The sequence below is a fragment of the Bombina bombina genome, chromosome 5 (genome assembly GCF_027579735.1).
Source record: "Bombina bombina isolate aBomBom1 chromosome 5, aBomBom1.pri, whole genome shotgun sequence".
NCBI classification, from domain to species: domain Eukaryota; kingdom Metazoa; phylum Chordata; class Amphibia; order Anura; family Bombinatoridae; genus Bombina; species Bombina bombina.
In genome coordinates, this window is record NC_069503.1 from 973,921,700 (window position 1) to 973,935,743 (window position 14,044).

The 14,044-nt window shown below is 34.2% G+C and overlaps 1 protein-coding gene across 1 annotated transcript in view; it reads right to left on the reverse strand.

Moving 5' to 3' along the window:
• Nucleotides 1–1,103: 1,103 nt before the first annotated feature.
• Nucleotides 1,104–14,044, reverse strand: part of CALB1 (calbindin 1) — a 107,337-nt gene continuing 94,396 nt past the window's right edge. Inside the window, exons 7-11 of the mRNA XM_053713175.1 lie at nucleotides 9,920–9,975; nucleotides 3,782–3,821; nucleotides 3,646–3,699; nucleotides 2,610–2,681; nucleotides 1,104–2,237 (exon numbers count right to left, since the gene is read on the reverse strand). Of these exons, the coding sequence (XP_053569150.1) occupies nucleotides 2,124–2,237; nucleotides 2,610–2,681; nucleotides 3,646–3,699; nucleotides 3,782–3,821; nucleotides 9,920–9,975 (336 nt within the window). The 3' untranslated portion in view covers nucleotides 1,104–2,123. The remainder of the gene's footprint in view (nucleotides 2,238–2,609; nucleotides 2,682–3,645; nucleotides 3,700–3,781; nucleotides 3,822–9,919; nucleotides 9,976–14,044) is intronic.

Here is a 14,044-nt window from a genome sequence, read left to right on the forward strand (position 1 = left end):
TATAACTTTTAATAATGATATATAAAACTGTACAGGAAAACCTGTTACAACAAGTCCCACCACACTCTAACAATCATTCATATGGTTCCACACCTCCCTGTTTCCTGGACGATAACTGCATACATCGGCATCAGGTGACAGAGGTGTGAGAGCCGGTAAAATACACAAACAACGCGTTTCGACGTGTAATGCGCCTTTATCAATGTTACTATTATTTACAGAATGATGACAAATCTTGTTATAACAGGTTTTCCTGTACAGTTTTATATATCATTATTAAAAGTTATATTTTATATTGTTATAAATAGTTAGAGGGCGAGTGCTACAATCCCTTCTTTTGCCTCACTGTCTTTTAGTGAGGTTTAGTTGCAAGTTCATTTTTTTGGGCAGCACCGGTCCTTCCTATCTACTTAGGGCTTATCCTCTAACCCCACTTTTTCGCAGTGCCAGTAAATCTCTAATGTTTAACACTGGTTACAGTACCAAATAGCTTAACATTTCTATTGATATATATGACATATATTGCATGTTTCAGTCACAGAGTATGGTTCCATAGTATATACAGTTTCTAATATAATTTATGTAGCAGTTTACATTATATATGTATATATAGTGTATAAATAAATTCAGGGCTTGAAATTTCCACTAGTTCACTAGACTACTAGTCCTGGATGAGTAAGAAATTGCAGTGGACAAGTAAAAATTTTGACTTTTTCCATAACATTGAGTGGCCTTTTTCTATAACATTAACCCTAGACTAGTAAACTACATTGATATTTTTCCTCTCCTTATACTGTATAAATATATATATATATATATATATATATATGTGTGTGTATGTGTGCGTCCATGTGTGTATGATTTGCTGCAGTACTGTATCTTTCCTGTGATAAGCCTATTAAAGAGTAAGACTTTAAGTGATACGAAGAAAGAACTAACACTATTGTTAGTATTTAGTAAAATAATGACATTTATGTTTTCCATTATTATTTAAGAAATTGCAGTTAGTATAATGACCAACATCTGAGATATGAGAATATAAAGAATTGTTACAGTAACATCTTAAATAGATAAAATTCATGAATAACAGACAGAAGACTGTATTTAGTTTTGAACATGGCATTTAATTTGAGAATACAGAGAACATGGTGCGTAAACATCAGTTCAGTAGAGTAACTACAATTTGCAAATCAGTGGAAGTAATTGAGAAAATATATTGATGCTTGTCATTTGTATGAGATATCTTTACAGTATTTTAGTTTATTGGAATATTCATGTGTTATAGATATCAGTGGTACCATATATCAACCAGCCTGCTCTTGCATTGGTACAAATATTCTTTTGCTTTCACATCATAGAACCAAATTGTAAAAATACGTACCAGGCAGAATTACAGGTCAATACTCCTATAATCATATTAAGTGAGATAGTAAAAGTGCTTACATTCCGGCTTCAAAACAAGTTTAACATGCATAATCTGAAATTGCTTACTATACTGAATACAAAGGTTTGTATAAGGATTGCTGTTACATATTTTCATTCTTAAAATAGGCAAATTTGTTAATATTCATTTTTATTTATACGGTCCTATATAGAATTGTAAGTAGAATTAATTTAAAATAGATACTATATGATGCAATTTGCTTTGCAATATTTAAACATATCTTTAGGGAGGTTTTATATAAAATAAAGTTCAGTGACTTGCTACATTGTTAATAAATCACCAAGATGTACAATTGTAATAGAATATTATTATATCATTTTGTCATTTATAACTGTTTAGAATATATCTTTCTAAATGGATGTGATCAAAGCATAATTTCCCCATAAGATTATCTTGATCATATTTAGGATATAAATGATTTTTTTCCAATATTCTTTCTGCTTCTAAACATAGACAATTCTGTGTTCTCATATAGTTACAAAAACTGTACATTACAAACAGTATAGAAACAAACCAAAAAGAAAAATAATGAAAAAAGAAAAAAAAAAGGCAGCACATTCTGGCTAATAATCTATATGCAGTTAGATTTACAGATAAAAAAAGAGCATTGGACCTAATTCCTCATAGTGCACAGTAGATACAGTGTAGAGCTATTATTGGTGGGAAGGATTTGGAGTTGCTAGTTCTCATCAGCGCAGAGAACTAGAGACAGTTCTGTTCTGTAAAGCTTTCCCCCATCTGACAAGGCCATGATGCCTTTCTTGTATGTTGGAAGACTGTTAATGTCGAGGTCCTATTTAAAGAACAGATAATACTTTGTAATCCAGTTTAGTTAACCATATGACCAAACCAATTTGCAAATGAATCATGGCAAAATATTTCTTCGTATTTATAGAGGTTCTGCTCTTATGCTGTATCTCATCTCATTTTTAAACATTGTGCATAACTATTGCTCAAGTTCCTTAAGTAATTTCAAAAGATGTCCAAAACTACATGACCAACGTATTCAGTGCAGAAATTACATCCGTATTACCAAGTCTAAGGCTTCTTAATGTGCTTCAGTAATTACGGTGAGTTCTCTCTTTATCCTTCTTTATAAATTAGTCAGATTTTAAAAATCTAATTTAAATCCAAATTATCCCTTCCAAAAATAGTCAGCCATTACCTTTTTATTCTTTTCACAAAGATCTTTCAGCAAGGCATCCAATTCATTTTCATCTATGTATCCGCTGCCATCCTGCATGATAAATAAATGGAAAGCAGTCAAGTGATCAAAGACCTTAATTTATTATTCTGTGACATTGCTTTCACTTTACAGACACAGCTTCAGCCTTCATGAAATGAAGAGTGTTAATGCTGTTTTATATATATATATATATATATATATATATATATATATATATATATATATATATAATGAGAGAGAGGCAGCCTTTTTAGCATACTTAATATATGGTCAGTAATATATATATATATATATGTATATATACATATATATATATTTACACAGTATATATATATATATATATATATATATATATATATATATATATATATAGAGAGAGAGAGAGAGAGAGAGAGAGAGAGGCAGCCTTTGCAGCATACTTAATATATATGGTTTGTATGAATCTCTTAAATAGTGCCTAGTTGGAAGTATCTAATAACACTAGGCTTGCCTATATTTCATATAAAATATTACAAAGTGACCATTATTAAGAAATAAAGTAACATTTTGTGGACAATTTACAGAACACATTTAAATAGGACCCTCTTGGAAAATACTCTTAATTCAAGTGTAGAATATACAGTAACTAGGCTTATATGTAATTAGTGTAAGAGTATTACCAACTAACCCTTAAATAGAAAAAACAAACATTTGGTCAACATGCGTAAACCATTTAAGAGGGCCCACTTAAAATACTAGGCGCATCCAATTTTTGTATTTATGTATTCCCACTTAAAATACACTTATATGCTGGATATTGAGTATATAATAATTAAACTCAGGTAAAGTGCATATAATATATGAAACAAATTAACCTCTGCAAGCTAAAAGAAGTATCAACTAGCCAATATATCCGAGCCTCAATTAAAAATACACTTATTACAAGCTGAAGTGTTGAGTACTTGCTAATTAGTCTGGTGTGCAATGATATACAAATATCACAAAGTGGAACTTGATAAGCTATAGCAAACATTACCTTGTCAAATAACTCAAAAACTTTATTGAATTCTTTTCCACACATTTTGACTCCCTAGAAAATAAAGAAGGGTTTTAAGTATTATGAATATAACTTTTTATTAGAAATTAATTTTATTGATACAATATCGTTATACCTGAAATTTTAGTAGAAAATTCTCTTGTACAGGGAGCAACCTGCGAGTAAAACCAAGTATATTACATATAATTAAGATATTCATTTATATTAATGTCATATATAAATAAAAACAGGCTGATAATTAGGCATGTTTCAGTTCCCACAATGGAAATGTGTCAATATAGTGCTTGAAGAACCATTCAAATTAATTGTATGTTCATTAATTTTCATGAAGCAGTGACAGCGTGAGGCTAAGTATACTTAATGGCAAATGCTGCTCAGATCTTAAAGACAGAGAGGTTAAAGGGACAGTCTAGTCAAAATTAAACTTCATAATTCAGATAGGGCATGACATTTTGAACAACTTTCCAATTTACTTAATCATCACATTTGCTTTGTTCCCTTGGTGGTATTTTTGAAAAGCTAAACCTAGGTAGGCTCAAACTGATTTCTAAACCGTTGAAAACCGCATTTTAGCTCAGAGCATTTTGAAAGTTTTTTTCACAGTTAGAGAGTACTAGTTCATCTGTGTCATATAGATAACAGTGTGCTCACTCCCGTGGAGTTATTTAGGAGTCTGCACTGATTGCTAAATTGCATGCCTGTCAAAAGCACTGAGATAAGGGGGCAGTCTGCAGAGGCCCAGATACAAGGTAATCACAGAGGTAAAACATATATTAATATAACTGTGTTGGTTATGCAAAACTGGGGAATGGGTAAAAAGGGATTATCTATCTTTTTAAACAATAAAAATTCTGGTGTAGACTGTCCCTTTAATGCCACCAGAGACATTGTACATTTATTACAAATATGATATTCAGAAAACCCAGATCAGTAAAATACCTTCTACTTTGCCAATCACAAAGCAGATACACAAAACATTACAAAAATGTTATATCAAAGATTATTTTACTATATACATATATACATATAAAACATTTATTAACTGATTATTTTAAAATAAAAAATAATGACCTAAACTCTTATATCATTATGGAATTTCTCTAAAAAATGATTTACACATTACCAAATGACAAGAAAACTAACTCAGAGACTTATTATTTAAAGGGACCTTAAACCTTTCTGTCTACAGTTGGTTCGATAGATTAAAAGATCAGCACAGTTTGAACATCATTATAACAGATTAACACCCTTTTAGCTGCAATTGTTTTTCAAAGGTCAAACTTCACCCTCTACTTTCCTTATTTGGAGAAGCCAATCTGGACCTAAGTCTGGAGAAGGCAGGGCTAAACCCTTCAGGATAGGGGCAAGTGTTAAAACATTAAAGGGACACTAAACCCAGTTTTTTTCTTTCATGATTCAGACAGAGCATGCAATTTTAAGCAACTTTTTAATTTACTCCTACCATCAATGTTTCTTCAGGAATTCAAAGCTTAGGAGCAAGCCCATTTTAGGTTCCGAACCCTGGATAGTACTTGCTTATTGGTGGCTACATTTAGAAAACCAATAAGCAAGCATAACCCAGGTTCTGAACCAAAAATGGGTCGGCTTTTAAGCTTCACATTCCTGCTTTTTAAATAAAGATAACAAGAGAACAAAGAAAATTTGATAATAGGAGTAAAATAGAAAGTTGCTTAAAATTAAATGCTCTATCTTAATGAAAAAAATTGGGTTCAGTATTCCTTAAAGAGGAAGCAGGAAGTCACGTGATTGTTGTTGCGGTCACGTTATTCCAATGCTGGGATTGGATCTTGTGGGACTTCCTACGATGTTAGGCACGTCCCCCAGTCGGATGTTTCTTTTTAAGAATGCAGATTAGGAGGTTCCATGCCGTCCTAAGGGTGTGAAGAGGATAAGAAAACAAGCTGCACATTGGGGTGAGATATGTGCTAAGGTTAGGCTTATGAAGCCTGCAACGTGCTCTTTCAGTTTTCAGGACTGCCAAATCCACAATTTTAAGGCTTAAATTATAGGGAAAAGGGGCAAAATAAGTATTGAAAGTATAATGAAAAGTTGTTTCATTATGCATAATAAGCATTTTATATTATAATCTTAAAGCATTTACTGTCCCTTTAACACACTGCAACATACCTTTTCCAGCTGTCTGTTATTTTTCGCTGGCACTGCAACTATTTACTGTCTTTTATGTATGTCTCTAATATTATATAGTATTGCTATGCATACGTGTCATATGACCTCTATAGCTGTACTGCTTCGATCATATATTACTGTACCCCCTTTAAGCACCGAGCCTTTCAAATAAAGATTATGAAATGATACAAGTTTATGCATTACAGTATACATCCCTATTTATACAGTACAGCTGCAGTTCTTACACCTTCTGAGTACTACTTTTAAACATCAAACAAATGTGTCCTGTTAGAACCTAGTCTAGTGCATTATTTGTTGGCATATAAGACTCAAGTTTTTGTTTTAAATAATGACATTAAAAAGTCATTTGTCTTGTTTCCACACACAGAATAGTGAGTGATCCTAATGCTGTATTTTTTAAGCATTAGATGCATCTTACATGCTTATTACCAGTTTAAGCACATTTGCAATTCATCTATCCTTTCATTTAATCTCTTCTCTCCCTTTTTCATTTTCCATCACATTAATTCACATCACTTATTATCATTCTCACATAACTGTCATTCTCAGGGACATACCCCTTTTTTTTTTGCATTACTTGTTACTCTCATTCTTTTATTCCCTTTTATTCTCTGCTACCTTGTCCCTTTCCACTCTATTTCCTATAAGTTATTTGACTTGAGTTCTTTCTATTTCATCACTGCTTATCAATAAATGCAAAACCTTTCGCTGTTTCAAATCAATGTACTCTTACACTCTCTCTGTATTACTGAAGTCTTGCATTGGTTTTACCTCCTTATTTACATAATCTTATATGCGTTCCTGACTCTGTATTTGCAGGACTCCAGCATACTGAGCCTGGCTTCCCATGTAGTACCTGTCATGTGACAATGAACCTCACAATGCCTTGCAGATGGCCGCTCTAGTAAGATGTGTTTTGGGGAATTCCCTGAAAAAGCCCCAGTACTTCTAATGCATCCCAGGTTTCCATTACCCTATAGGAGGAGTTTTCAAACCTGTCCCAAACCCCCCCTAACAGGCCAGATTTGCAGAATTATCTTGAGTGACAGCAGGTTAATGACTGTGTTTACTAATCATCTGGTTATTTCACCCTTTCTCCAGCTTAGATATTGTAAAAACCTGGCGTGTTAGGGAAGCTTGAGGACAGGTTTGAAACCCCCTGCCCTATATGAATAGCAATGTCAAATACCTTACACAATGTCATCATTTTCCTTACAATGATGTTTTCTACAACTGCATAGTCAGATGACTAAATAAACAAGGTAATATTTGCTCAGTCCATCACAACTAATTATTTATATAATTCTTAAGGGACATTTTAAAGGGACAGTAAACCTTAAAAATAATGTTATATAATTCTGCACATAGTGCAGAATTATATAACATTATATTAGCCAAATATTATTTAATATGCGCTGAGGAAATATAACAGACCCGCTCAGCAGAGAGCGGGTCTGTGAAACAGCGCTTTCTTTTAAAAATGAATAGGGGAAATTACGTTTAAATAATATTTGGCTAATAGAATGTTATATAATTCTGCACTATGTGCAGAATTATATAACATTATTTTTAAGGTTTACTGTCCCTTTAAAGCAAAACAATGCATGTACCAATTTGTTTGAGCATATCATTTTTTAACTTACTATAAATTTAAACCATGCAAAGTGGTTATACACACAGATCAAGTACAGTTTGGGAGGTGCAAGCTTTGCAGCCCCTGAGGAGGTCACTGTCAGTCACCCAGTCGGGAGTGTCAGTTGCATGATCTCTGGCAGTTTTCTTGCTTGGAAGCAGCAATATTTTTGACTCCCAAGTGGTATTTTACCTTTGTGTTTAACTCCCACAAAGGGTCAGTAAGTAATGCAAAATGACAGGCTTTTAGTAAACTAAAAATGTTAAATCAAAGTAAAGAGTTAAAAAAAGAAACAGATTGTGTCAAAAAACAGCATCTTGTTTTCTTGCAAAATGAACACTTAAAAATTCTCAATGTAGCCAATGCCTGTAATGACATAAGGGAGATGACATGTTGCTAACTTAAGTTCTTCAGTGGCATCCTGTTACATGATTTTTCTGCACAAGTCCTCTACTAAAGTGGGAAAGAAACTGACTCCCTAAAATTAAACTATATTTAAACTGGAGCACAGGTGAAATAATCAGCTGATTAGTAACCATGGTTATTTTCCCTGCTCTCACCCAAGGTAATCCTGAAAACACGGCCTGTTGGGGAGGTCTGAGGACAGGTTTGAAAACCAGTGACCTAGACCAGTAACTTGGGTTGTCTACTTAAAAAAAAGTATAGTTTTGACAGGTAAATAAAAAAAATGGCTCTATTTCTGTTTAAATGGAGTGATAGCAAAAATGCTAAAAATTCTGTGGTCTTTTGGGCAAGTTCTTCTCTGAAATTCCTAGTAAATTTAAATTTGCCTAGTGGTGAATAGTAAACCACACAGAGTTACACATTTCATACTGCACTACAACAATGTATTCTGCCAGGAGTACACAATCATGAAGTGTTGTATCTTTTTATACATTATTGCCCACTCATCACAAACTTTTGAGCATTGGACTGTACATGACACAAAACTATACTTTTTGTGATAAGGTATCCTTTTATTTTAGTGCGGGGGTATCTTTCTTGTTTTAATGTGTTATCTTGGTATTCTTTACTGAAGATTAAACCTAGGTAGGCTGAGCTTAGGACTATGCTCTTTTCATTTTATGGCAGCAGTGTTTGGAGAAATGTTTATAGCAATCTTATACATTGTTGCAGATAGCTAAAGACAAGTGCACACACTTGAGCTCACCTAAGATTACTTTTTAACAGGGGATATCCAGAAATCTAAGCAAAATTGATAATAGGGGAACATTGGAAAGTTGTTTAACCCCCTTAATGACCAGCGACGTATCTTGCTGTTCTTTCAATGGGGATTGCGATTTTGATAGCACGGTCTTGCCGCCAGCTGTGAGAACGCCCTATTCTATGATGACAGCCATTGGAAGGGAGGTCATAACAGCATGGTCCTTCCACTCCCCGTGCCCCGAGCCCCGTGTTATTATGACCTGTTAAACCCTTAAAGGCCAGCGACGTACAGGGTACGTCGTGGTCATTAAAAGGACAGTAAACTATAAAATTGTTTTTATATGAATGTATTTTCAATTAATTGTTATACCAGCTGCAGAGTATAACATTTATAAAAAAATTGCATTTTTCGGTTTATTTGTGTATATGACGTAGCTGGTGAACCACAGCCTATAACAATGGGTTGAGCTTCAGGTAATATCAGATCTCATTATGTTATCACTTTATGTACACAGACTTGCTTCCTTATCTTATATTTGTCTAGAAAATCAAAGCTTAATACTTAGAGAACAATGGGAACTTATCATTTTATTACTTAACTATCATGCCCCCCACTGAGAGTGTAATCTCTTCTGCTGGCTGTGTTTACTTAGGCTATTCAATAGAATATACTCCAGTATAGAAACTTTCAGTATAGGTTGGGATACCACAGGCTAAATCAGCTATTTCAAATGCCAAAAAAATGGGTAAAGGAGCTACTTGTAAACAATTTAAAACACTCCAGCAGGTAAAATGAATCATTGAGAACAATTTAAAGGGGAGAACATTTTGGGGTGAACTGTCCCTTTAAGGGGTTAAAATATTGTGTTCTACCAAATCTATTTACATGTAATTTTCATATTACTGTCCCCTTAAAATAATATATGAATCTTGTGATTGTAGTTTTTTTTAGTATGCTTAATATGTATTTGTGATACCATATTCTACAGTAGGGAAACATGCTAGTTAACTGAGACCTATTAAAAACATAAACAGGCGATAGCCCATAAGTTATATGAACAATCTAAATGCATTAGAACCCAACGATAACAAATTCACTTTTCCATTGTGTAATATCAACTGTACTGTGTTTCTGACCTATTGTAATCATCAAAATAATAAAAACCTAATCAATGGAAAACACTGCTATTGCATGAGAGTAATATTTAACCTTGCAGACATTATATAACTATAATTAACTATTAAATCATTTACAATTGTAAGAAATACTTATTAGCACCTTACCTTGCCATTTCTGTAAGTCCAAGTTTTCCATCGTTATTGGTATCAAACATTCTGAGCTGCAAATAATGCAATTCTAAATCAGTTTTCTAAAAACAGCAACAGTTTATCAATTATTTTAATACAATAGTATAGTTATATGTCCCAGTTACATGTTATGAGCCTGATAGAAATCAAACAAAATCTTTGGGGGCTTTTTTTGTGAATTATATTATAATGTATGTGTCTTTCCTTCACACCTAGAACTCTGCATAGTGGGATAAACAGCCCTCAAGCTAAATCTTGCCTTACTAAAATTATACGAGAGATATCGCTCTACTGGCGAGACTTTTTAGAGAATTTCACCATAGCAGAGAGCTTTAGACCATCAGACCCATTGTGAGCTACATTAATAAGATATTACTGTAGATATGTAATATAGGGAAAGGACCATCTAGAGTTGTTTACAAAATAAGAGTTTGATCACAATTAAATGATTTATGTATGAAAATCACCATAAACTTTATAGAAATATCAGTAGATTAACAGTAGACTGTGGTTGACCACTAAGTGTTAAAAAAAAAAAAAGAATGGTAAAGTTTGCATTGTTTTGCAGTCCATAGTGGTATTCCTTGAAAAGTCTCTTCAGTATGTTTATCATATTCCGTTTGATGTGGCCAATTAGAAGTATAAATATAAATAAGCTCATGCATAGATTAACCACTTGCGCCATTTGAATGTAAGTACAGGTAGCCCAGAAGGAATGGTTGTAAATCGAAACCGTTGTAAATTGAAACTCAGTTTATAATGTAAGTTAATGGGAAGTGAGGGAGTTAGATTCCGGGCCCCTCTCAAAATTGTCATAAGTAACACCTAATACATTATTTTTAAAGCTTTGAAATGAAGACTTTAAATGCTAAACAGCATTATAAACCAAATTAAATAATCACACAACAGACTGTATCATCAAACTAAGTTTAATGAATAAAAACATTTTTTTACTTGCATTTTTCTGCAAACAGTTCTCTGCATTGTTAGCATGTTAGATAATATTGGGTCTGCACCTATTCTATGCATTTCAGTCTGGAGTGATTAAGCAGTTAGGCACCCTCACATCAAGCAGCTGGACAGGAAGATAATAGGGAAGTGGCTGCTAGATCTTGTTGCTTGAAAGCTGCTCGATAGTTAAGGTCTGTTCTGTGTACACAGATTAATTTCAGTCTGCTAAGGTGCATAACTTTGCTGCAACACAAGCGGACAGCTCCACCTACTGGCTATTTTAATTAGTGCAATGCTTTTCAATGGTTTTCAATAGCAGTCACATGACTGAAAAAAAAAAGCAGTCACATGACTGAAACGGCGCAAATTGAACCGGCGTAAATCAAGGGCCACCTGTACTAAGCCACAGAGTACTTTGCTCAGCAAACTGTGTTGACGGAGTACCTATGTCCAGCACTGTGGCATATGCTGCTGTCCCCGCTGCCAGCTTTAACAGTGGAGACTGCTGCTGGGGGCAGAAAGCATCTGCCTTTATATAGTAAGGGAGCACAGATCATGCTACCTTACTATATAAAGCCAGATCGTGGATCACTGATAGTGTCTGTGTCACTCTCTGTAATGATGATTGTTGGTGCTGAGTGGGAGCAGTGGGAATGAAGCAGGTGAATCTTCCCAGCGAAGAGGGGGAAGGGAGGGGTGGGATTCCCTACACTACGGAAGAAAGTAAGGCAACAGAGAGGGAGGGATGGGGATGCCCTGCACTATGGCACGATATGGGCTGGAGAGGGATAATGCAAAGTAATCTTGGAGGGGGTCAGCTATACTTCAGAAAACAAAAGCTCTAAACATAAAATATATAAAAAAAAAAATAGTTTCACTTATTACACTTGACAGTAATAAAGATGGCAGCCAGTAGTGTGAGGGGGAGGGTTAAAGAGCTGTTTGGTAGGGATCAGGGTGATGGGTAGGTAAGGAGGAATCCTTAAACTACAGAAATTGAAAATAAATAAAATCCATAAACTGCATACTTGCAGACTGTCTGCCAGTACCTAAGATAGTGGTGGTGACCAGTGGGGGAGGGAAGAGAGCTGTTTGAGAGGGATCATGGGGTGGGAGGTTTCAGGTTGGAGGGCAATTGATAGACTTGAGCAAATATTAACCTTACATGCTACCTGATTAACCCCTTCATATTTTTAAAAGAACTGTTCCGGTGTTAGATACTCAGCTGATGTTTGGAACCTGTGTCTGATTGTTTTAGCATTGACGATACCTCATAGAGATTGAGGTTATGTTTGTGAGTACCTCTGTTTTTTATAATAAATTGAGCCTTACTTAAAACAATATTACGCTATGTGCGCTATGTTTCTTTCCTCTGTATAATACTACATGATCGATCGGAGAGGAATCAGAGACAGTGATCTAAGAAAAGTAACCGGCGTAGAACTACCAATAAGTTGTGGAAACAAGCCGCTTCCTGGAGATTAATACCACTATATCTGTGACAAATCGCCTAATCCTTACCTCATCCGATTGAGGGTGATTAATGTAAGTAGAACTGGAGCCCAGAAATAGGATATCTGGATATAAAGGAATTTATCTATAATAAATGCACTCCCTACTATAAAGGACTGGTCTTCTATGTTAATGGACATTTATTTACTTACTGTCTGTGTTCATATATATTCTATTGCATGTTTTAGTGTACTTTAATTCTGTATAATAGTTTGATATCTGCGAACTTTTATGACATTCCCTGAAGTGTATTTGGGGTAAGAATATCTGAAAGCAACCACGCATTTATATATTTGCTTATCTTAAGAAAAAAGAGGGTGTTATATGTATACATATCACATTTAAACAGGTGTTTCATTCCTGTATTTACTTGATACTTAATGATAGTAGACCATAGTATACTATTGTAACAAATTATCCATTTGGTGTGTATGAGCAAACCTTTCTAGTTCTATATGAGGTGTAGCGCTGTGTAGTGTACCACATCTTTTTGGTTTATATATATATAATATATATATATATATATATATATATATATATATATATATATATATATACGTATATATATATTATAGTTGAGAGTTTTGTGGATGGAAAAAATGCATTTATGGTTGCGAGTGTTTTTTGGGCGAATTCTATAACTACATCGCCTATAAATGGTCCCAATACTTAAGAAATTACTGTATTGGAACAATCATGTGAAAAATGGTGCAGACCCATAAAAAAAAGAAGGGAGATAAAGTGATAGATAATAGTATCACTAATAAAGACTTGGAATTCAGCACTCTTTTATAATATCAAAACAGGACACTCATTAGAATAAAGTATCAAAATATAGGTTTATTTGTGCAAAATGCTGGGCAAAGGCTCAAGGCGGAAACAGTATCAAAGCTGGCATATGATACTACACTTAGCGTGATTAAAACACTAAAATTTAAACAAAGACATTATCTAACTTTAATAGAAAGGACCGGCCCCAATGTCTAACAATGCAGGTTTATAAACAGCAAAAACAGTGTATACAAAACAGCACAGTGTATGCTGTGTAAAGTATATGGCTGGGTGTGTACAGATCAATACAGCCCGTTCAGAATCACAGACCTACATAGGTTTTAGTTACAAACTGAGCTGAACCGAATATAGGACAAATATTCTCTGGGCATAACCACCATAATAAACAAAATAGTACATATATATCTCTCTTAATGCACAAACATACATAAGGTATATTACAATTTCAATTTAATTCATATGTGCAGAGGAGGCTAGATGTGTGGCCATGCACAAGGTGTTAAAAAAAGCGTCTGTATATGTATATAGCAGGGCGAAGTACAATAACTGATGTTGGTGGTAAACAAAACGGACGTATATTTCCATCAGAAGCAGTTCATGGTTCTGAGAACTCAAATAGATAGAACAGTCCGTTGGTTAGTGGCAAGTCATTATGGCAATTAAAGCTATGTCTATGAGTAAGGCTACATACAGCCGAAACGCGTAAGACGTTTACCAGCTGAGATTTTGGTTTTATCTTTTTTTTTCTGTGCTCTTGTCTAAATTATTAAAGTATACCTATTTTTATGTCAGGAGGCTGGCTGAAGTTGTTTCCTAGTTTTGCGGCAAATAAAGCTGCCACATTAG